At 44.0% G+C, this 22100-nt stretch overlaps 1 protein-coding gene across 4 annotated transcripts; it reads right to left on the bottom strand.

Annotated features, from left to right (window-relative positions):
* Positions 1-1610: 1610 nt before the first annotated feature.
* IDNK (IDNK gluconokinase) lies at positions 1611-21892 on the bottom strand. 4 transcript variants are annotated; one of them, XM_082656172.1, is made up of 5 exons: positions 21802-21892; positions 17068-17098; positions 16566-16652; positions 4295-4338; positions 1611-2417 (listed from the first exon to the last, which is right to left on the bottom strand). In XM_082656172.1, the coding sequence occupies exons 3-5, from the start codon at positions 16599-16601 to the stop codon at positions 2072-2074; spliced, it is 426 nt and encodes a 141-aa protein (XP_082512298.1). In that variant the 5' UTR covers positions 16602-16652; positions 17068-17098; positions 21802-21892; the 3' UTR covers positions 1611-2071. The 4 variants fall into 4 exon arrangements, with proteins under 4 accessions (XP_082512298.1, XP_082512297.1, XP_082512299.1 ...); XM_082656171.1 differs by having other exon boundaries at positions 21806-21886; XM_082656173.1 differs by having other exon boundaries at positions 16566-16648; positions 21806-21873.
* Between the last annotated feature and the right edge of the window lie 208 nt (positions 21893-22100).

Raw genomic sequence — 22100 nt, 5'->3', positions numbered from 1 at the left:
TCTTGCAGCTCACTTATCTGTTCTTCTGCCTCAGTTTTTCTGCTATTGATTCCTTCTAGAGTATTTTTAATTTGTTACTGTGTTGTTCATTACTGTTTGTTCTTTAGTCCTTCTAGGTCCTTGTTAAACGTGTTGTTTTTGTATTTTCTTCATTCTGTTTCCAAGATTTTGGGTCATCTTTACTATCATTAGTCTGAATTCTTTTTCAGTTAGATTGCCTATTTCCTCTTCATTTATTTGGTCTTGTGGGTTTTTACCTTGCTCCTTCGTCTGCAACATATTTCTCTGTCTTCTTATTTTGTTTAACTTACTTTTGGGGGGGGTCTCCTTTCTGCAGGCTGCAGGGTCATAGTTCCTCTTGCTTCTGGTAAGTCCACTCACAGTGGGGTGAGTATGGTCCAGTGGCTTGTGTAGGCTTCCTTGTGGAGGGGACTTGTGCTTGCATTCTGGTGGGTGGAGTTGGATCTTGTCCCTCTGATGGGCAAGGCCGCATCAGTTGGTGTGTTTTGGGGTGTCTGTGAACTTAGTATGATTTTAGGCAGCCTCTCTGCTAATGGGTGGGGTTGTGTTCCTGTCTTGCTAGTTGTTTAGCATGAGGCGTTCAGCACTGGAGCTTGCTGGCCGTTCAGTGGAGCTAGGTCTTGGTGTTGAGATGGACACCTCTGGGAGGGCTCTCCCCAATGGATATTCCCTGGGGCCGGGAGTTCTCTGGTGGTCCAGTGTCCTGCTCTTGGCTCTTCCCACCTCAGAAGCTCAGGCTCGACCCCTGGCCACAGAACCAAGACCCCTGTTACATGGAGACTTTCTTGCCTTTCTGGAAGTCTGAGGTCTTCTGCCAGTGTTCAGTAGGTGTTCTGTAGGAGTTGTTCCACGTGTAGATGTATTTTTGATATATCTGTGAGGAGGAGGTGAGCTCCACGTCTTACTCCTCCATCACCTTCTCTCCACATTTTCTTAGGCAAGATCTGTCCACCCAGAAGGGCCCTTTCTTTCCATTGGCACCCCACGCACATATTGTATTTTTGGTTCCTGAGACAAGGAAATGTATATCGTTGTGAAAGAAAACAGGTAATTGGTTCCAAAACTCAGTTTTTGGCCAGAACCAACCAGTGGCCCTGCAAAGTGGCTGGGTCTTGTGGCCCTAGTTAGGATAGAGGGATAAGGAAGCTTCTTCCTGGAGCCCCATCACAGGGAAGGGCTCAAACCCAACCCATGCTGGCCAGATTGCAGCTTTCCCTGCTGGTACCTGGTAAGGTGCATGCCAGCAATGCACCAGTGCCCCTAAGCTCCCCACAGCCTCACCCAACCCTGCTGCCACTGGCATAAAGCTGCCCATTGGAAAGTTTTGTTTCAGTTTTCAGCCATAGCAGCTCCTCTGGTGTTGCTTCCTAGCCTGCCTAGTGTCCATCATTGACAGCTTTTACGGCAGGAAGGTGGGCAGGTTGATAAGAGCCTCGTTCACAGGGGTCTCTAAAATGAGGTGGGGGCAGACTGAATCAGTGAGTCACGCATTTCATTCACTCAGGTTCCACCTTTGCAAATTTTTTTTTAATCTGTGAACTGCGTGTGCTTTTTATTTACCTAGAAATGACTCAAAGAGAGAGAGAAATTAGAGGTGTGTGGTGTAACATGACTTGCTGGTGAGTGGTCAATTTTGTCCGCTTTTCTGCTCCTGAGACCGATCTCCAGAGGGTACCAAGGATAGCCAGGTTTCATTTATTTGTCCAAGTACAGGCATGATCAAAAGTGTTCTAAATAAGTCATGGTTTACAGCATAGATTATAGAATTTCCTCTGATTATTTGATTGGGTCACACGAATTTAAAGTTCAATTGAAACTTCACTTTCAAAGTTTCCTCTCCTTTTCTCTGAATATGCCAGAGCATGATGACAAGAGTATCACAGATTCCTAAAAATCCACCCAAACAAGCATATCTCAATACATTATGGTTTATTCACCTTAAGAAGAATCTAGAATACAGTATCAACAAGGATACTGGAACATGGTTTGGGATGGGAGACAGAGTTATGCCCAGTTGTGTTCTGGACCACTGATACAGATGATTCTCACTTCATTTTAGAGTTTCTATAATTGTAGCAATTATCTCTGAAAGATTTTTGTCCACACTGATTTGAATGAAATTTTCTGGAGCTGATGGGGGCTCCAAAGTATCAAACTGGGACTGCAATAACTCAGGGGACATAAAATGCCCTTTTCTTTTGAGTAAGCGTCCAGAGATGACCTCGAACGACCCAGTCAGATGGACCACAAGGAGCTTCACTTCAGCCAGCTTTTCTTCCTTTCCTGACTCATCACACTTCAGAGGTGCACCATCTTTTCCTTGTATTAAGATGTCTCTGTATACTTTCTTCAGAGCTGAACAGGCAAGAATTACAGGCTGTCCAGAGGCTACATCTCTGTTAAAAAAATAAAGTGTGTGGGGGGAAGATTAGCGCTAGAGTGAAGACATTTAAAATAATTGGTGTCAAGTCTAGGTTGAGGACTAGAGTCCCACTTCTCTGACAGTGGAAGGTGTTACAAATGGTGGCCAAGTATCAGGCAGTCCTGGCTTTGAGGTAAAGATCTTCCACTAGTGAGGCATCTTGGGTAACATATTTACCTCCCCGAGCATCAGTTCATCATCTGCTAAATGCAACTACTCAGAGTACCTGCCCATAGAACTGTAATGAGTAAGTTTATCAAGGTGCCCAGCACACAGGAAATGCTTGGTAAGTATTGGCTCTGCCCCTTGGATGTAGGATGTGACTGAGCCACCACTTGTAGACATGGGTGGCTGCCGGCAGGTACCTGTGCCCCGCACACAGCACAGCTCAGGCTCTCCTCTCAGGTATTCAGGGATTTGAATTTCACAACTGGCTTCTCTCCATTCCTACTCTACAGTATGCTGGGAGTCTGGGGAAGTTACCAGTGCAGAGCTAGAGAGAGCAGGAGAAAAGGGAGCATCAGCCCCTGTGTGGTCAAGGTGAGAAGGATGTGAGAAGTTTCCAGGGCAGTGCTAAGGAAAAAAAAAAAACTGAGCCAGAAATAGAGTGACAAGGCACCAATAAGGGAAAACCAGTGTGGTTCAAGACCATACATGAGGGTGAGCCCCCTTTCCACTAAACCTACATGTACCAGCCAGAAGAGGCAGTCATCTTGGGGCCAGGAAGGAACTGTATAAAGAGGTGAAGGGTCAAAGCTGAATTGGGTACTTAGAAATTTCAGTTCAGAACTGAGAATTCTGAAGGGGCCTGCCTTGATTCATGGCCGCTGTAGACTGGAGACCCAGTGGATGGAGTGTGTCATCAGCAACAAACCTATGTACCTGAGCCTTCTGGCTCTTCCCAAGGGCCATGAGTGAGAGCTTGTTTATTCTGAGCCTGGAAGTCTGATCTCTGTTCTCCTGAGGATCCTGCTTCCATCACAGGTCAGTATGTTAGATCTCTGACAAGTCTGTTTATGTTAGAGACCCAAGTGGGCAGGAGTTCTCAACTCCAAACCTTAAACCCCTAAGCCTATGCAAAGACAGGGCTGCCAGCCATGTCTGTGCAGTCTAAAAAAAGTAAACTGATTTTTAATCACACGTATACTCTTAATTTCATATGGCCCACATGATTTTAGATTTATAAAACATGACTTCATCTGAGACAGCAAGATTTAGAACCTATTCCCTGCCACTTCTTTATCTTCCATGTCCCAACCAGGATTCCCAGGGGTCTGGCCCACAGATGGGTTGGGGAGGACCTCGTTTGCTCAGAGGCATGCTACAGAGCTGAACAATTTGAGACTTCAATCCTGGTGGCCAGTTATCTGTTGACTTATGAATGACCCCAGATCTTCTTGGTTGTCAGAGTTTGAAGTGGGAGGCAATATAAGTGGTGGCTAAGGTATAGCTATACGTCATTATTATTTTTTTAGCACTTACTATATATATTAGGTACTGTTCTAAGTGCTACCCATGCTTCATCTCACTAATTCCTCACAACAGTCTGTGAGTAGGAACTATATTTATCCCCATTTTCAGATGAAGAAACAGGTTTATGGAAGCCAAGTGGCTGACCAAGATTCCCAGCTAGTAATTGTGGAGTTGTTTAGAAGGCTAACTCCAGAACCCAACTAAACTACACATCTGTGGCTGATTAAAACCATTGTTGGTTACTTGATAGAGGTGCATTTCATTTCTGGGATGCCATATCAGCAGTCAGTTGTGATTTCAAGACTGTATTTTTTCCCCTGTACTTTGTGATGGGTTTTCTTTACTCACTGGCTTACCTGGCGCCTGATTTTCTCTTACCTTTGTAAAATGTCATGCAAGTTGCAGAGCCACGGAATCCTGTCCTGAAATGAAGGCAGACACAAAGTGGCTTTTCCAGGTTTTGTTCGTTTTTACAGAAAGTTAATCATTTTCCTCAATGTTAAGGTCCAGAGAGATCTTAGTGGTTTTGAGGAGTAGGCCATGCACAAGGCTGAGGGGTCAAGTCACTAGGCAGTTCAGCACAGAAGCATTTTCCTGGTCCAGGTGTCAGAGGCTCTTTTCATAATAATAAAAATTGCCCTAAAATACCAGTATGTAACTTCCACCATCTTTTTTTTTTTTTCTTTTTTTTTGTGGTACGCAGGCCTCTCACTGTTGTGGCCTCTCCCGTTGCGGAGCACAGGCTCTGGACTTGCAGGCTCAGCGGCCATGGCTCACGGGCCCAGCTGCTCTGCGGCACGTGGGATCCTCCCGGACCGGGGCACGAACCTGCATCCCCTGCATCGGCAGGCGGACTCTCAACCACTGCGCCACCAGGGAAGCCCAACTTCCACCATCTTAATCTTCCCATTGTAAGTATATTTTCTCTGGTTCTGATACGTATATAAATCTTTTATTATACTGCATGATTCTTTAGGTGCCTCTGATCTCAAATGCAGAGAGGTATTCACAGAAACCCTATGTCAGCTGCTCTCTGGTCCTATTCTTCAAATCCTCCAAAAGCAAAGCTCTACTCAGATATAAGCAGTGTGAGAATTTTGTATTTCTCCAGAGAAGGCAGAGGAAGTTTACACAGGGCACCCTACAGTGTTTCACAAAGGAATCCTCCTAGGGTAAATACTGATTGGTCATAATGCATTTAAAGAAAAACATAATTTTTTATTATGGAAATTTTAAACACATTCAATGATTTTCAACTCACAGTCTGATTTTATATATGTTCCAGCCATATCCTTACCTGTGCCCTCATCCTTTATCGTTTTGATGCATATTCAAGAAACATGATGTGTCTTTAGAAGTCCTTGCTCTTAAACATTTGATTACTACCATTTTATTTAGGATTTTTGCATTTATATAATTGAGATTGACCTGCATTTGTTTTCTTGTATAGTCCATGTTAAATTTTGGTATCAAGGTTATACTAGCCTCATAAAATAAGTAGGGCAGCTTTCCCTCTTTTTCTGTTCTTTGAAACAGCTTGTATACAATATATTATTGTTCTGAACTGAATGTTTTTATTTCCCCAAAATTCATATCCCCTAATGTAATGATATTTGGAAGTAATTAGGTTTAGATGAGGTCATGAGGGTGGGGTCCTCATGATGGGATTAGTGTCCTTTTGAGAAGAGACCAGTGAGCTAGTGTGTACTTTTTCTCTCCTTCCACTGCCCTCCCCCTCAATCACCCAGTGAGGATACAGTAAGAAGGCAGCCGTCTACAAGCCAGGAAGAGAAACTCCAGGCTCAGAATAAACAAGAACCTGACCATGCTGGCATCTTGCTCTTGGACCTTCACCCTCCAGAACTGTGAGAAATAAGTGTCTATTGTTTAAGCCACCCCGTCTATGATATTTTGTTACAGCAGCCTGAGCTAAAACTCATCTTAAAAACTCTGTGCCTGGGGCTTTTTTTGAGGAAAGATCTCTGATTACAGGTTCAATTTCTTGAATGAGCATTGTGTTATATTCAGATTCTTCTATTCTTGATTCAGTTTTGGTAACTGAAATACTTTAGAATCAGCAAGGTCACGTTTTCATTGGCGGTGGGGGGGGGGGGGGAGTAGACTGTGTCCCTGAGCACTGTCTCTGCCATCAGATCACTGTCATCCAAGCCTGTTTTCCCACAGTAATTTATATTTTTCTATGAAAGTGTCCAATTTTATCTAAGTCTTAAAATTCACTGGTATCAGATTTTTCATGGCCTCTTTTCATTCCTAGTCTTAATTGTGCTTTTTTCCCCCCTTGATCAATCTTGCCAGAGATTTGTCTGTTTTTATCTTTTCAAACCATTAGTTTCACTCATCACCTATATGGCTTCTTTGTTTTATATTCCATTAATTTCAGCACTTATTTCTATATTTTTCTGCATTCTTCCTTTTTATTATTTTTTTTCTACTTAAACCCTTAGATCACCATTTTCATTTTTGTTATTTTTCCAAAAGTGCATTCAGAGGCTGTAAATTTCCTTCTAAGTACTCTTTCAGCTATATCCTGTAAGTATTAGTTGATAGCACTTTTGTCATACATTTCCAAATATCTTATAATTTCCACTATGATTTTTAACTTATGAATTTATATGAATGTCAATTTTTATTTTTCAATTTTACTTATTTCTACAGTTTCCAACCATTTTATGATTTGTGAGAATTTTTATTATTGATTACTAATTCTTGTGCATTATGATAAAAAATGTGATTGATTGGTATGATATTGACTCTTTAGAATTTGTGGCAAATTGTGCCATAGAGCACTAGTACTATGTGGTCTAGTATATGGTCAATATTTATAAATGTTCCATATGTACTTGAAAAGAATGTTTATTTTTTATTCATGCTTTTCAATATATTTGTTGTTTAAATCTTCTATATCTTTACTAATTCTTCTTGTCTGTTTTGTGTATCTTTTGTCTGTTTTGATGTTTTCAAGAGACTTGTTTTAAATTCTCCCATAGATTAAGAATTGACAGTTTTCCCTTCTGTCTTTGTGTGTCTGAAAATGTCTTCTGCTCTTACTCTTACTCATTTTAAATAAGATTTCAGTTGGTAAAGAATTCTTGGTTGACAGTTATTTTCCCTCAGCAGTTTAAATACTTACTCCCTGTCTTTAGGGCTCTATTGTTGTTGAGAAGTATGTCTTGTTATATTGGGCAATCATTCAGAACATGTATTTTCTCTTTGGTTGCTATAGGTAGAAAATAAACCTCTTTGTCCTTGATGTTTTGCAGTTTTACTATTTATCCTGTTCAGGACTCATTTTATATATTCAGTCTAAGGAAACTGTTAATATTATCTCTTTGAAAATTGCCTTTCCCCCAGTTATTCTATTCTCCTTGGATTCCTTTTAGTTGTATGTGAAACATTTTATTATACCAGTCTCTTAATTTTTCTCGAATATTTTTCTAGTTATCTAGCTTTCTTATTCACTCTGGGTAATATCCTCTAGTCTGCCTTCTAATTCACTAGTTCTCTCTTCAGCTGTGTCTAGTTTATTGTTTAATCCATCTATTGATAATGAAACATTATCAATAAATTTTCTGTTTCTTTCATTTGATTCTTTTAAAAAAATTAAAGTATAGTTGATTTGCAATATTATATTATTTCACTTGATTCTGTCTATTTCTTGGAGTATGACTTATTCCATTTGTGCTTTTTTGCTGATTCTCTCTCACAGTGGTTCATTTACCTGTATCGTTTGTACTTTTTGACTGCAGGTGCATCTTCAGATTTTTTTTCCCTTGTAGGAGTGCTGAGTTTTGGAAACATTTCCATAGGTAGTTTTGCCAATTCCAGACTAGTATTTTCAACTTGGTCTATGTCATATGAAGTGAATTGGGCGTAGGAAAGTCTCTAGTTTTCCACCTGTGGTCCAGGGGAGACAGCCAGATTCTTTGCTGCTTCTTGAATCTAGTGAGTGGAGATATTCGTAATCCTCACTCAAATAAAGTCTTCCTTTAAATACTTTATGCAAGTCCTCACACTTAGTTTCAGGTCCAGCTCCATGCATCATATAGGCCTCATCTCCCATCTCTACGGGGGCATCAGAATCTCAGTTCCCAGCCTCCTGGCTTACATGCATTTCCAAAACTTGGGGGAAGAGGTTATTTAGGTTTAATTAAATCTTGCCACTTTGATTCTGGCACCTGAGAATTTCTCATTTTGCTTCTGACCTTGGTTAAGCCCTTGGCTATGCCCCCCCCCACCCACAATCTTTTCCACCAGGAGCCTTTCAAGTTCTTCAGCTCTGGGTGAGCTCCTTTAGTTCCTGAATACCTCCTCTGGGCTCAGGCTTTCCCATTTCTTATTCAGAGTAACTACTCAGTAAGTGAAACGTTCATTCCACCAAGGCCTTCACTCTGTACTCAGCAAACTAAAGACCCTCCCGTTACTAGGACCCACCCTTTTCAGGAAGCAGAAGATTTTACACACACACACACACACACACACACACACACACTTTCACACACATATATTTAATTTTTTCATATTAAATAAAATTTTTGAAAAGCATGTGTGCTAATGTTGGGTTGAGGTTCCTGGAAGTTTTACTAATGATAGAATTTTTTAAGACTTTACCTCTATGGGGACTTCCCTGATGGCGCAGTGGTTAAGAACCCGCCTGCCAATGCAGGGGACACAGGTTCGATCCTTGGTCCGGGAAGATTCCACATGCCGCAGAGCAACTAAGCCTGCGCGCCACAACTACTGAGCCTGCTCTCTAGAGCCTGTGAGCCACAACTACTGAGCCCACATGCCACAACTACCGAAGCCTGCGTGCCTGGAGCCCGTGCTCACAATAAAGAGTAGCCCCCGCTTGCTGCAACTAGAGAAAGCCCGTGCGCAGCAATGAAGACCCAACGCAGCCAAAAATAATAATAATTAAAAAAAAAAAAAGACTTAACCTCTATGTACACACTAGTCGACCAGAGACCACTTAGAAGTACAAATGCAACAGTTACAAAATCCACACAAGACACAGATCAAATGACAACTATCACCTAACTTACACAAATAATAAAACAACAGCTATTAATACATAATTCACAGAAATTATTACTCAAGTTACAACAGCTACTACAATATGCACACATTGTAGCTCAAATGTATTTAATGAATGAAACATTTGTTTATGTTAGCACTTGTCTGACTGTAGTCAGTAGAACCATTGTGGTTATTTCTAAACAAAGTAACAAGATAATGAGGCTTACCAGCTCCAGATTTGCAGACCACAAAGAACTCTGTGCTTTATGAGGAGACCTATGTGCTCTTGGAAAAGAGTGTATATGTTTAAGGTTTATTATTGGCAAGGTTTTCTAAGACATCATACTCAAAAACTAAATGTTCTGGAGAAGTCTATGAGGAGAAAAAAAGTTGTAGGAGCTATACTTATGGAACTTGAAATTGCCACTGTAACACATATTTTCTGGGCTTATGGCAGGGGTCCAGGAAGAAGAGTGTCAAGGATTATAGGTAGCGGGGATAATTAGATGGACTTACTGAGCTGTGCAGTATTTTATGATGGAAAATTGCCCATGGGAAAAGCTGCCAATTCAAGCACAGATTTGGGTTTCCCCTTTCCTTCATCCATTTACAAGCATTTGTTGTGTGCTTAGGGAGATCCAGACACTGCTCTGGGTGCTTTCTTTCAGTACTCTAGACATGATCACTCTAAGTTTAACTTCTAAGATTTCATTTGCACTCAACTTTCTAAATTCCTTTCTTTCCTGTACTCTCACTGTGAATAGCTAAGCTTTTCTATTATATCCATGAACTAACAGGAATGAAAAAGAGAACACTGTTAGTTATACAATGACCTTAAAAAAATTTTTTTAAAACCTCTTTGGCTATATTTTCCAAAACAGCTCCTCTAATAGAAGGCTGTAGCAGAGCAGGGTGACTGGGCCTTAAAGACTCATGAGTCAGCAGGACGAGCAGTTTCCTACCTAGGATCCAGTCCTACAAAGATACAGTGCCTTTCAGGCCTGCAGGAAGGGCAGCACAGGCCACTTACTTGGTAAAGTGGTATACTAATCATTAAGGGGACTAACTTCATTGTGTGTTTTACATGTAAATGGGGGCATCCCATTTCAAGCTGTAGAAATGATGTCAACTTTTAAAAAGTTAAGGAGTCTGCTTATAGCATATGGGGCCCACAGTGAGGTAACTTCCTAAGCACTTGGAAAAGGAGGAAAGAAGCTTGTTCTTTAAAGCTTTAATTTAAAGAGCAACACTTAATAGAAAGGAGCAGAGATGTATAAACTCATCTGAAGGAGTAAAAAGGACCCTCAGGCTAGCAGGACATCACTATGATCCAACTACATATTTTTACACACATAAAGGAAGCACGTCTGTCCCAGCAAGGCTTGGTGAGTGTGAAAGCCCAGGGCAGGAGCACTATGGAATTAAACAGCAGAGTACTGACCAGAGGACATGCCTGGCCATTGGACTGAGTTCTGGCCACAGGACTTTGAATATCATATTCTCATTAGCAAACATCTTCCTGTAAGGGGATGGCTGGTCTCACACCATTAGAAACTTCAGCCCTAACTCTCCTACTCTTTTGATTGCATGTTCACTGAGAAACCTGATTGTATGTTGGCTTCTGAAATCAGATCCATGTGAAGTGTTACAGGCCATGTGGCACTTAAATTTCTCCTTGTAAATTAATCAACTGGCATTCTGGGTTTTTTTTGTGTTTTTTTTTTTTTGTGGTACGCGGGCTTCTCACTGCTGTGGCCTCTCCCGTTGCGAAGCACGGGCTCCAGATGCGCAGGCTCAGCGGCCATGGCTCACAGGCCCAGCCGCTCTGCGGCATGTGGGATCTTCCCAGACCGGGGCACGAACCCGTGTCCCCTGCATCGGCAGGCGGACTCTCAACCACTGCGCCACCAGGGAAGCCCCGGCATTCTGGTTTTATGTAGAAATCTTGTGAACCTGACTAGTGGGGTTCTCATACGAGACATGAATGCATGTTCAATGTGTTGACGGTATCAGGCATTGAGCTGACAAGACAGAGCCTGACTACCCTTGTCCTATCTGGGTAGGCAGACAGCCTTTTCCACAATACATCCCTTGTCACTGTACAAGTCTCTAGGTGAAACAAAATCCTGAGACTAGTGCCGTGGGCTGCTAACCCCCATTCAGCAAGAATGTTTGGTTTAGAAGAGGTAGTTGGAAGGTTCAGAGGGCCAAATGCTAATTCACATATTCAGTATTCACATGCCTACTTAGAGTTCAAGGAGCAATTATAATGATGCATTAGGACTGATTCACAGATGCAAACACAACAAACAAATGAGTTGTTCTTCTGCATGAGTAAAATGTTCCTAGTGGGTTTGGATGAACCAAGGAGAGGGGATAATTTGTTTAATTTCTAGTACTTTAGATATCTCTTCTTTCTTCACATTAGCAGAGGAGCAAACTTGTGTTCTGTTATTTTACTTAGATTGCACATTTCCTCCAGTCCATCGGCACAAATATCTCTTTGTACAGAGATCAATCTCTATTATTTTATGGCTTAGGAAACAAATATGTTATGGTGTTAAGTTGGGTATTGACTTTATTATTCATTACATTTTCTGCATGCCTAAAACGTTTCACAATAAAGACGGAACAAATTAAAAATAACGGAAAACATGTTTGGGTAATAAGCTTCCTATCCTATGTATAGGAAAATGGAACTTTACTTTGAATCCATACTTTTTTATTGTTTTAATAGTGCCTCAATATGTGCCTTCGTCAAGAATTAAGCATGTTGCATCACTTAGTCATAATAAAATTCCTCAGAAGCTCAACCATGAAAACTAATATTAACACATGGAAACATTGAACTATTTAAACAAAAATGGATGCTTTCAGACATTTGCCCAATCAGAATGTATGTTGGACCAGTTTATTCACTGCACCGGTAAGGTCTGGGTCCACCAGCCATAAAAACAATGAGAGAAGGTTGGAGATAAAACAGAAGCACTTTCAACTTTATTTTACAGAAGTTTCCAAGTATTGAGTCATAATTACACAATTGGGATCCTTCCTTGGAGGATCACATGGGGCCACAAGCAGAGAGTTTTTCCAAAGCAGCTCCAAAGGCTACCTAGACTCCATGTGGAAACCAGAATTCTCAGACCTGCTGTGTAAAGCCAGGTGTCACCTGCCTCAAATACCCTTCAAGGCCTAGGCCCCTACAATGGATGTGCTCACCGGGGGCTGTGCCTCTCTCCTGCTCTCACCCTCACCCTTGCTTTCACCCTTTCTTGCTCCACTTAATCAACCCTGATTCACTTCTTGTAGATTATTTTTGTGTGTGTGTAGTATCAGGGCCTTTAACACAGTAGAAAAAGTAGAGTCTTAGAGGTTGGAGAGATCCCCCTCACTCTGTGACTTTGCTCAAGTTACTTCTCTGTGCCTCCCTTTGTTCATCTGCAAAATGGGGGAATCATATATAATACATTGAGCTGCTTTGGGACTTAAACAGGAAAAGGAGTAGACTCCATTTTAAACATTACTTTTTGGCTGATTTAATAGCTGCAATAAACAGCATTCATTTCCAACTCTGAATTTTGAAAAGACCTTTAATAAATAAATTTAGTATGCAGTGGGCTCTAACTCCACAAACAATGAATACTTAATATGTGCAAAGCACCATATCGAGCACTGGGGATATAAATATGAACAGTGCAGTCCCTGTCCTCGAGGGGGTCACAGCCTGAGGATGGGTATTTATCAATTAAACTACCCACAGGACAGTAATGAGGGCTCCAAGAAATATAAGAAGGGCTATGATAAGACAAGGGGAGAGAGCAATTTTGATCAGGCCCTAGGAAGACTAAATCTTAAAGGGTAAAGAGGATTTTAATGGAAGCAGGGCCTGTCAAGCAGAGGGAAGGGCAAGACTTGGCATATTAAAGATGGTTTACCAAGACTCTTGTCTAAATGGATGAGGCAGGAGCTCAGCACTGGTGAACAGGAGGTGTGGGAGTTGATAGGTGAGGAAGGTCAGCAGAAACTGTCAGGACTAGAGAATCAAGACCTTGAGTGACCTGCTAAGGAGTCTGCACTTTATTGTTAGGGTCTTAGGGAGGACTTGGACACATGAGCTCCAAATTTTGTGTTCATGTTTGTGAAAAAAGGGAATGATTGAGATCTCCTTTTCACAGATGCAGAAACTGGGGCAAAACAGAGGATATATTAAAGCAAATTCACTGAACTCTGTGTGTAAATAGTTACTACGGACAATATCGTAACTAAGGCAAGTCAAACACAAAAAGTCTTAGGGGAAAGAGAGGAGGAAACATAACCCAAATGAACATCCCTGCTTGCTGGATCTGATGTTCTAGGTCCCTTCATTCCTGATAGTCCTTACATGCAGGGATGGGCGGGGGGCAGTGTACCCTGAACCCCCAGCCCAGTGCTTAAGCACTTGGCCTATCTAGAGAAACAGTGTCTTCTGGAAGGGGATGATGGTTAGAGGGCAGGGCAGGAGCTCAGAGGAACAGATGGAAGATAAGTGTGTCCAGCATTGCTGGGGGAGGTGGAGAGAGGGCAAGGAAAGTAGGAGGGGAGGACAATGGGCGATGGACTGGTTTTATCTGGTGCAAAAGTGAACTTAAGCCCATAGAGGAAAGAATGCATGTAAAAATAATATATACCCCAAAAAGGATAGGGGGAAAAACTCAAATTCAATTAGTAGGTATTTTTAGAAGATGAAACCAAGGGTGATGAAAATTCTGTGAAAGGATTTTTCGGCACTGGTTGAATTTTCTATACAGGATAATATTATATTTATAATCAGGGAAAAATTTTCAAAAAAACCTCTTTTAAATAGACTTTGAGGTTGAAGTCTGCTCAGGTGTCACCATACGCTACCAGGACAGCATGAACCTGGCACATATGGGAGACTCACTGACTGGCAGCTTGGAAATTCTTTATTATCATCATCATCACGCTAACAATGTATTGCATCCTGGGTGGCGTATCTTTCTATACCAGTGCTGTCCAATAGAGCTTTTTGCCCTGAGGGAAATGTCCTCTATCTGTGCCACCTGGATTAGCAGCCACCAGCCACATGTGGCTGTTGAACACTTGAAATGTGGCAATGCAACCCAGGAACTGGAGTTTACATTTAATTTAATTGAAATAGACTTAAGGAGCCCTTGGTATATTCAACTCAGGTTCTTTCTTTTCACATCTCAGCCTTCTGAGCACAATACCCTCCCCAAACCCTCCTGAGACTCTTCCGCAAGGCCAACCGCTATGTCTGCCTCTAACACTCTAACTGATGTTCAGTACAGTATCTTTGGGGTGGGGGGCTGGTTGCCAGAGCAACCAGGAGGTCCTTGGTGCCAGCTCAGCTGTGACCCACACCTTCACTCTTAGACTCGCTGGGCTCTCATCAAAAATGTAAGCCATCTGCCATCTTACCTCTTTCTCTCTGCTTCTCTCTAAGGTCAGGCTAACTTGTACAGCTGCCTCTGAATATATTTAGTAACTTGTTGTGTTTCTTCCAGTAACTGATGACCTTTTCTTCTGTACAATAGATTCCTCTTCTGAATTCTCCTCCCCAGCCCCCCATCCATACTGCCCACTTAACAAGCCTCACGTGTGAACAAGAGGAAGGCTGCTTAAATGCCATTTTAAAATCTGTCCATTTGGGTTGCTTTACTTTGTTCCTTATTTTAATTTTCATTTGTACCTGCCAAGGAGAAAAATAAAATAACCCTAGAACAGTCACATTTTACACACTCCACAGAAATGGTTTCTGTTACATGTATGTATATATAGATAAGATATTAGCAACAGCAATAAGAAGTGATATTTACTGAATGCTTCAGGCACTTCTCTGTGCACATTTTTCATATTATCTCATTTAATCCTCCCAAGAACTCAATGAAATAGGTCCTGTCACCATCCCTACTTCACAGGAGGAAAATGAGGCACAGAGAGACTAAGCCATCTGCCAAGTCACACAAGCTCAGTGGTGAGGCCAGGTTATCTATATTATGTTTATTATCTCTCATATAATATCATTATTTTGTTTACATTATTACTCTGTCTCCCTTTTTTGCTTCTCTCCTCCTGCCTTCTAAAGTCAGATGCTGTAAACTTGATTTTGATGGTTTAACGTTTGAACTATTACAAATCGAGGTGCACTCCCTGGGACAAAGAGAAACCCTCAGAGTGCTCTAGAATTAGACCTAACATGGGTTAATGACTCCAGTCCTTCACGGCAGGACAAAGAGAAGAAAGTGGGGCCCAACTGGGGTGAGCCAAGGTCATGAAAGTGAAAACACCAGTGTTGCTCTTTGGCCAGTTCCATACCATACCTGCCCTTTGGACACCCTTGGCACGTGGGCCCAGCTAGAGCCCCTGCTCTCAGCTGCTCTGTGGACTCAGCCCTACGCCCTGCCCTCAGTCTCTCCTGGGTTACAGCTAATCACGCCAGTGAATCCAGTTTGTGACTCTGGTTTGAGAGAGACCCTCTAGGAAAGGGCCTTATGACAGTGTATAAAGAAATGAGGTGCTAGTCATTCATTCTTACACTCATTCATTCATTCACTCACAAATCTGCCACAAATATTTTCTGACATGTACTGTGTGTCAGGCTCTGGGGATATATAATAGTTAACAGAAATGGCCATAGTGCCTGCCCTTTTGGAGGTAAAATCTAGTTGTAGAGATAAATAGTAATCAAATTCTCACACCATCAAATGCCATGTTGCAACTGGGACAAGGACGATAAGGGATACGGTGCCATGAGAGTTTATTATAGGAGGTTTTACCTAGAAGTCAGGGAGAGCTTCCCTGAAGAAGGAGCACAGGAGCTGAGATGTGAAGCATGAGCCGGGTAACTGAGAAGAGGGCAGGGAAGTGCATTATTCCTCACAGTGGGAACAACAGAGACAAAGGCCCTGCGGGGAGGAGCATGGTGATAGAGCAACTGAAAGAGGCAGGGTGGCTCCAGTGGATACAAGGAGGGGACGCGTGGCTCCAGAGGGCCAGATCTGAGTGTGTGAAACCCACCGGAGCAATTTTGTTTTTCTCCTTGGTGATCATAAATAGTGATGAATGAAAAAAAGAGCTGCAGCAGCCCAGGGAGCGGGATTCGTGACGCGATATCAGAGCCCTCCCCACTCCTGCACCTGGGTGGGCGGGCGGGGGGGGGGTGTTCCTCAGGCTGCTGGTGGGGAAGCAGCCAGGGCTTTGCTAGGCAAAGATGCCAGGGCCTGGCGAGGTGGCAGGCTGATAAGTCCTGGGAAGAAAAGATGAACTTCCCCACATATGAGGCAGAGGGGAGCCTCTGCCCTCTCAGGGATTACATTCTGCAGATTAAAATCCCTCAACAAAGTGTTCCGGCAGATCCTGCCGAGCTGGGGCAGAGGGTGGCATCACTGCTGATGCCAGTTTAGAGTTTAGATGGGAGTTCAGGGCCAAAGCTAACATATGTGGTGGACCCGCTGTGCACCTGGCTTTTGGAGCACTGTACGTGAGTGCATGACTCAGAAACTCTACTACAACAAGCACTGCAGGAATCTTAACCTGGGTCACCCTGCATCACAGGACATCTGTGTTGGAAATAAAAACAGACAGCAAACCTTACCTGGTCATTCAGAGGTATCCCTTTTCCCATCTTCATCCGATTTTCCTCTGGGTGATAGTCATCTGCATCGTAGAATTTCCACCCTAGCTTTAAGAACAAAGTGAAAGAGGGTATGTGGCAGGTAGTGCGGCCCATGTGACAGCCACCGTGGGGTTACTAAACCTAACGGGCAGGTACAGAAGCAACCCTGCCACCCTCTTCTCCACCAGCAGCCCGAGGAAACCACCCCCCCCCCACCCAGGTGCAGGAGTGGGGAGGGCTCTGATGTCACGTCACGAATCCCGCTCCCTGGGCTGCTGCAGCTCTTCTTTTCATTCATCACTATTTATGATCACCAAGGAGAAAACAAAATTGCTCCGGTGGGTTTCACAAGCTGCATGGAGGTGTCTGTGGTGAGTTTACAAACCACTCAGGCCAGAAGAAAAGGCAGGGAGGGGAAAGGGAGAGAAGCAAAGAGACAACATGATGGGACTAGCAACTGGGAGGCATTAGAACAGGTTACCTGGGATGCCAGCAGGGTGCCGACGGTGGATCTGTGGAGAGGACATAGATGTTACATGACTGCCTTTCCCAGCCTGCGCTGTGCCTCTTCCACCTGAGGAGCCCTGGGAAGCAGAGGGCTGCCCTACCGGTATTAATCACCGACAACTTATGATACTGAAACTGAGATAGATGCTCCTGACCCTGGAGTCTAGAGCATGGCTTTAGCTTTCTCCAGGAATTTAAATGAAATAATTATCCGGTCATCACCAGTTTTTCTCCCAAAAGCAATACATAAGATCTCATTAAACTCCTGAAATTTTTTCCTTAAGTTTTTGGTCCCTGTTTTGTAGATAATTATTTTTTTGAGAAAAAATATTGAATTATTAAAGTGATAAATTCTACTGAGGATATTGGAGGGAGAGGTCTGACAGGGAATTTAACCTCTAAGCACCCACACAAGGTTCAAGGAGCTCATAAAAGCATTAAAATATTGGGGCTTAAAAGGGGCACACTCTTCAAATAAAGGACATGGAGAATTACCAGCACTCATTATTAAGTCTGGGAGTTGAATGCTCTCTGTGCAATGCATCTGAGAATGATCTACCTGTTCGGACCCTAACAGGCTGCATGGTCAGTGAAGAGGGCTTGGGTCCTAGAAACTGAGGTCTGGCCACAGTCTCCATTCTGCCACTAAATGACCATGTCCTCCTGTGTAAGTCACCTTGTCCTCTAAATCTGTTTTCTCACCTGTAAAACAAGGGAACTGAGCTACATTTATCCATTCACCTACTCATTTCACTCAGCCAATATCTACTGAGCACCTACTAGCTCCTAGGACATAATGCTTAGCCCACTGAGACTGGCCATCTTGAGGCTTACAGGCTAGCGCCGTGGGGTAGGGGTGGAGGCCTTCAGGCAATTAATTAGAAACAAAGTCCCTTCATGCTATCAGTTTCTGAAGTGTTACCCAAAATGCCAATCATTGAAGTATGAACTTCAGAAGTTTTTACTGTATCCTCCTACCATTTCACCATGCCCTCTTGCCTAAGTTTTACACACACTTTTACAATTATCTACTTGTTATTTTTGTTTAATTGGTTCACTTTTTTTTGTTGTTTATTTGTTGTTTTTTTGCGGTACGCAGGCCTCTCACTGTTGTGGCCTCTCCCGTTGCGGAGCACAGGCTCCGGACGCGCAGGCTCAGCGGCCATGGCTCACGGGCCCAGCCGCTCCGCGGCATGTGGGATCTTCCCAGACCGAGGAACGAACCTGTGTCCCCTGCATCGGCAGGCAGACTCTCAACCACTGCGCCACCAGGGAAGCCCCTAATTGGTTCACTCTTTAAAATTAAACAAATGTGTTAAACAAGGAAACTTTTTCCTTCCCTTATACAGGAAGCCACCCTCACTTGCCTTAAACAGGAGGCAACCAAAAAGATGTATACAGTGAAAACAAAACATTGTGATGAAATTCTAGCTGGATACTATTCCTTACCAAGGGTCCTCTCTCTTTTGTTAAGAAGGTATCAGGGAAGTTTTAAAAAGACACACTTGTACCAAACTGAGACCTGCTCCCAAAAGTAACCAAAGGATTGAGAGAACTGGAACCTCTTCCATTATGTTCACTCCTTTGGAGGCTGCATAGGGTGACATGTTGTAGCCTACTGGTGACTAAACCGTCCCAGCCGAACTCCAGGTCTGGTGAAATCAGCGCTGTGTACAACGGAAATCACACTTAAGACCAAGTTAGATTAGCCAGGAATGAACATGTCAGCCACCCGTCATAATTTAAAAGAAAAGCTAACTAGATTGGGGTGTAGACGGGCAGGAAGGAGACAGAAGAAAATGGAAAAACCACTCTACCACTCTAACCAAACTTCCTAACCAGAGGACAGCTGGACTGTTTGAATATGGACCAGGGACCCCCAGTAGAAATATGGCAAAGTGCTCGGCTCACAGGAGACTGGTCAGGGCCGAACATTACAAACCAGTTTGGGGCCCAAATGTCTTCTAGTGGGATGGTCTAAATCAGGATCAAGGAGACTTAAAAAGACAGTAGGCAGTAGGCTGGGGCACGGAATAATGAGAAAGGTATTCAAGAGGCCTGAGCTTGTTGCGACAGCAGGAAAAAGAAGGAAACACGGAAAGAAGCTGAGGGTGGCTTCACTAAGATTGTTAAAATATAAAGAAAGCTAACACCGCCACCCACTCAAATGGCTCCATTCATTCATTCATCAAGTCAATACATATTTATTAAGCACGTACTATGTGCCAGGCATTGTTCTAGACACATATGTCAATAAACAAAAAGGAAAAAGATCCCTTACCTTCAGGTAGGGGAAGGAAAGGCAATAAACATAATAAATTTATTATTTGACATTACTTTAACTGTGTTTTAAATGGGATCTTTCTGGTTTGAGACTATTGTTTTCTTAAGGTATTACCCCACTGCTCCAAATGTTATGGAGTATATTTAAAAATCCTGCAGGGCCCTAAGAGGGGCTCACAAAAGTCACCAAAGAGCTCACTGTTGCTACATCCAATGATCAATGTAATCAATTCTCAGGCATTTTATCACTCAGTCCATCGACAACAGTTGACATTGACCTAACCATTAGAGGGCCCAGGGCTCAGTCCTTGGCCAGCTTATCCACACTCACTCCCTTGGTGTTCTGAATATATACGTCTTTAAACATATCCACACACTGATGAGTCCTACATTTTCACCTAAAGTCCCTCTCTCCTGAACTCGACTTGGATATCTGATTGCCCACTTGACAGATCCACTTAGATGACCGATAGGCATGTCCAGCTCACCACATCCCACACTGAGCTCCTGAAATTTTCTGAATCAGGAGCTGCCCATGCGGTCCAGTGTATTTTAAAGACTCTTTCTTTCTCCAGGTAGGTAGGTTTAGTTTCCAAAAATTATTGTGGCATTTTTAGCCTCAAAGACAGGGAATCTTGCAGTATATACAGTAATGTCAAATAATAAGTTTATTATTAACTCCAAACCTGCTCTGCCTATTGCTTCCCCATCAGTCAACAGAAACTCTTTTCTTCCAGTTACCCAGGCCAAAAATCTTGAAATCATTCATGACTCTTCTCTCCTTCATATCCCACATCCAGTCCATCAACACATCTTTTTGGCTCTACTTTCAAAATATTCCAGCATATGACCACTTCTCTTCACCTGTATTGTTTTTCTGACCTCATCTCCCAATCACTCTGCCACAATGGCCTCCCTGCTAGTCCACAAGAAAGTCAAGCCTCAGGGCCTTTGCACTTGCCATTCCCTCTGCCCATATGCCCTTTCCTGGCTATCCATGGGCTTATTTCCTCTCTTCTTGTAGGTCTTTCTCCAACACCACTTCCTCAGAGGAGCCCTCCCTCATTATCCTGCCTGGCTCTTTGTTCCACTTACCTTCCTTTATTTTCCCCTAGAGCACCTACTGCTGCCTGGTGCACTGCACAAGTATTTATTCCCTTACTGCCTCCCTCCCTTACTAGGATGTAAACTCTTTGAGGGCAGGGATGTATCTGTCTTGCTTACTACATGTCAGTGACGTTGAGGAAGGATTGAGCTCAATAAACATTTACTGAATGCATGAATATCATAACCATATGACATATGGTACAGTCTCCCCTCATCTGATCCAAGGCTTGGGTCGGGGGGCAGCACATGAACTGCCCAAGCTCACAATCAGACAGCAGTAGAACCAAGACCTAGGGCTCTGGACTTTCACTACATCACACCAGAGCAGCAGTTTTTCATTCTCTGAGTTCTTCAGTCATACACAGTGAGGGACTTTCTGGCTCTGTGTTTTATTTTAAATTTCAGTGCAAGATTCCCTGTCTTTGAGGCTAAAAATGCCACAATAATTTTTGGCAGCTAAACCTACCTACCTGGAGAAAGAAAGAGTCTTTAAAATACACTGGACCGCATGGGCAGTTCCTGATTCAGATCATTCTAGAAGGGACTGGATAAGCCTTTGGAGGTTGTGATATTTTAGTTGTCTTTTGCTGCCTCTGGTGGAATGCTGCCGTAGCTGCCTTTTCTGATAATAAAGGGCATTGTCAGACTTTGGTCTAAACAGGAAGCCAAAGGCTTCCTCAGCCCCCAAGTTGGCCAGACTGGGCTGGGCAGAGGTTTTGTGGTATGCAGTGCGCCTCCCTGCTTACAAACCTTCTTAACACCGAATCCTTACAGTTGAAGGGGGAACACAGTAAATAGGAAGGTTAAATTCACGTTCCAAAATCTAATCAGAAAAGTCCAGGGCCCGGCAGGAGGGAGCTGGCGCGGTGTCCAGCTTGACAAAAGTCTGTAGGAGCCTGGGACGAGGCTTGGCCCTGCTCTGTGGGCCTTGCTCCCTTGCACGCTGGGCCCACACGAGGCCCCCAAACATGGGCACCTGTGATGGCCCGGGCCGCTCCAGGTGGCGCGGGGAAGTCGTTACTCTATTCGCGCCTCTGCAGGCGCCTCTTCACAAGGCGCTTTCGCTAAAGCCTCTGCCTAAATTTACAGACGGAGAGCCCGAGTCTGGGGTATGGCCCCGGGCCGGGTGCCCCCGAGGCGAGCAGGTTGGCAAGTCGGGAGAGGGAGCAGGTGCCCTGGGCCTCAGTTCCCTCACCAGCAAAGGGAAAGGACGCTCCCGTCGCCGCGGGCCCGGAACGCCGGCGGATCTGGCCTCCGCCGCCCCGCGCCGCCCCCCCACTGCGCCCCCAGCGCCCCCAGCGCCCCGGCCCTCCCGGACCTACTTCCCCGAGCCGCTCACGCCCATCACCAGCAGCGCATTGGGCGCCGCCATCGCCCGGAGTCCCGTCGCCTTCTGGGGCCGGTCTGCTCCGCCTTCCCAGCCACGGGGGGCGGAGCCGCCCGCGACCCAGCCCAGCCCAGGCGGACCCCACCCCAAAGCCCCCACCAAGACCCCGCCCCAACAGTGCCCCACCCTTCATCCGGTCCCCAGCTACCCGCCACCCACGCCGACACACCTTCCCCTCCCTCTCGCGCCCCTTCCCCGACGAGACCCGTCCCACGCCAAGACTCCGCCCC

This window comes from Grampus griseus (genome assembly GCF_964374135.1).
Source record: "Grampus griseus genome assembly, chromosome: 6".
Taxonomy (NCBI): Eukaryota; Metazoa; Chordata; class Mammalia; order Artiodactyla; family Delphinidae; genus Grampus; species Grampus griseus.
This window is presented reverse-complemented; position numbering and strand designations above follow the sequence as displayed.

Bases quoted from the DNA above. Each gene is read 5' to 3' on its own strand.
- IDNK (XM_082656171.1), bottom strand. From the start codon at position 21,855: ATGGCGGCGCCCAATGCGCTGCTGGTGATGGGCGTGAGCGGCTCGGGG. The intron at 4,339-16,565 runs GTAAGGTTTGCT...CCTTCATTTCAG, and splicing joins GGATACCTCTGAATGACCAG to GACAGGATTCCGTGGCTCTG. The intron at 2,418-4,294 runs GTAAGAGAAAAT...TTTTTTTAACAG, and splicing joins TTGCATGACATTTTACAAAG to AGATGTAGCCTCTGGACAGC.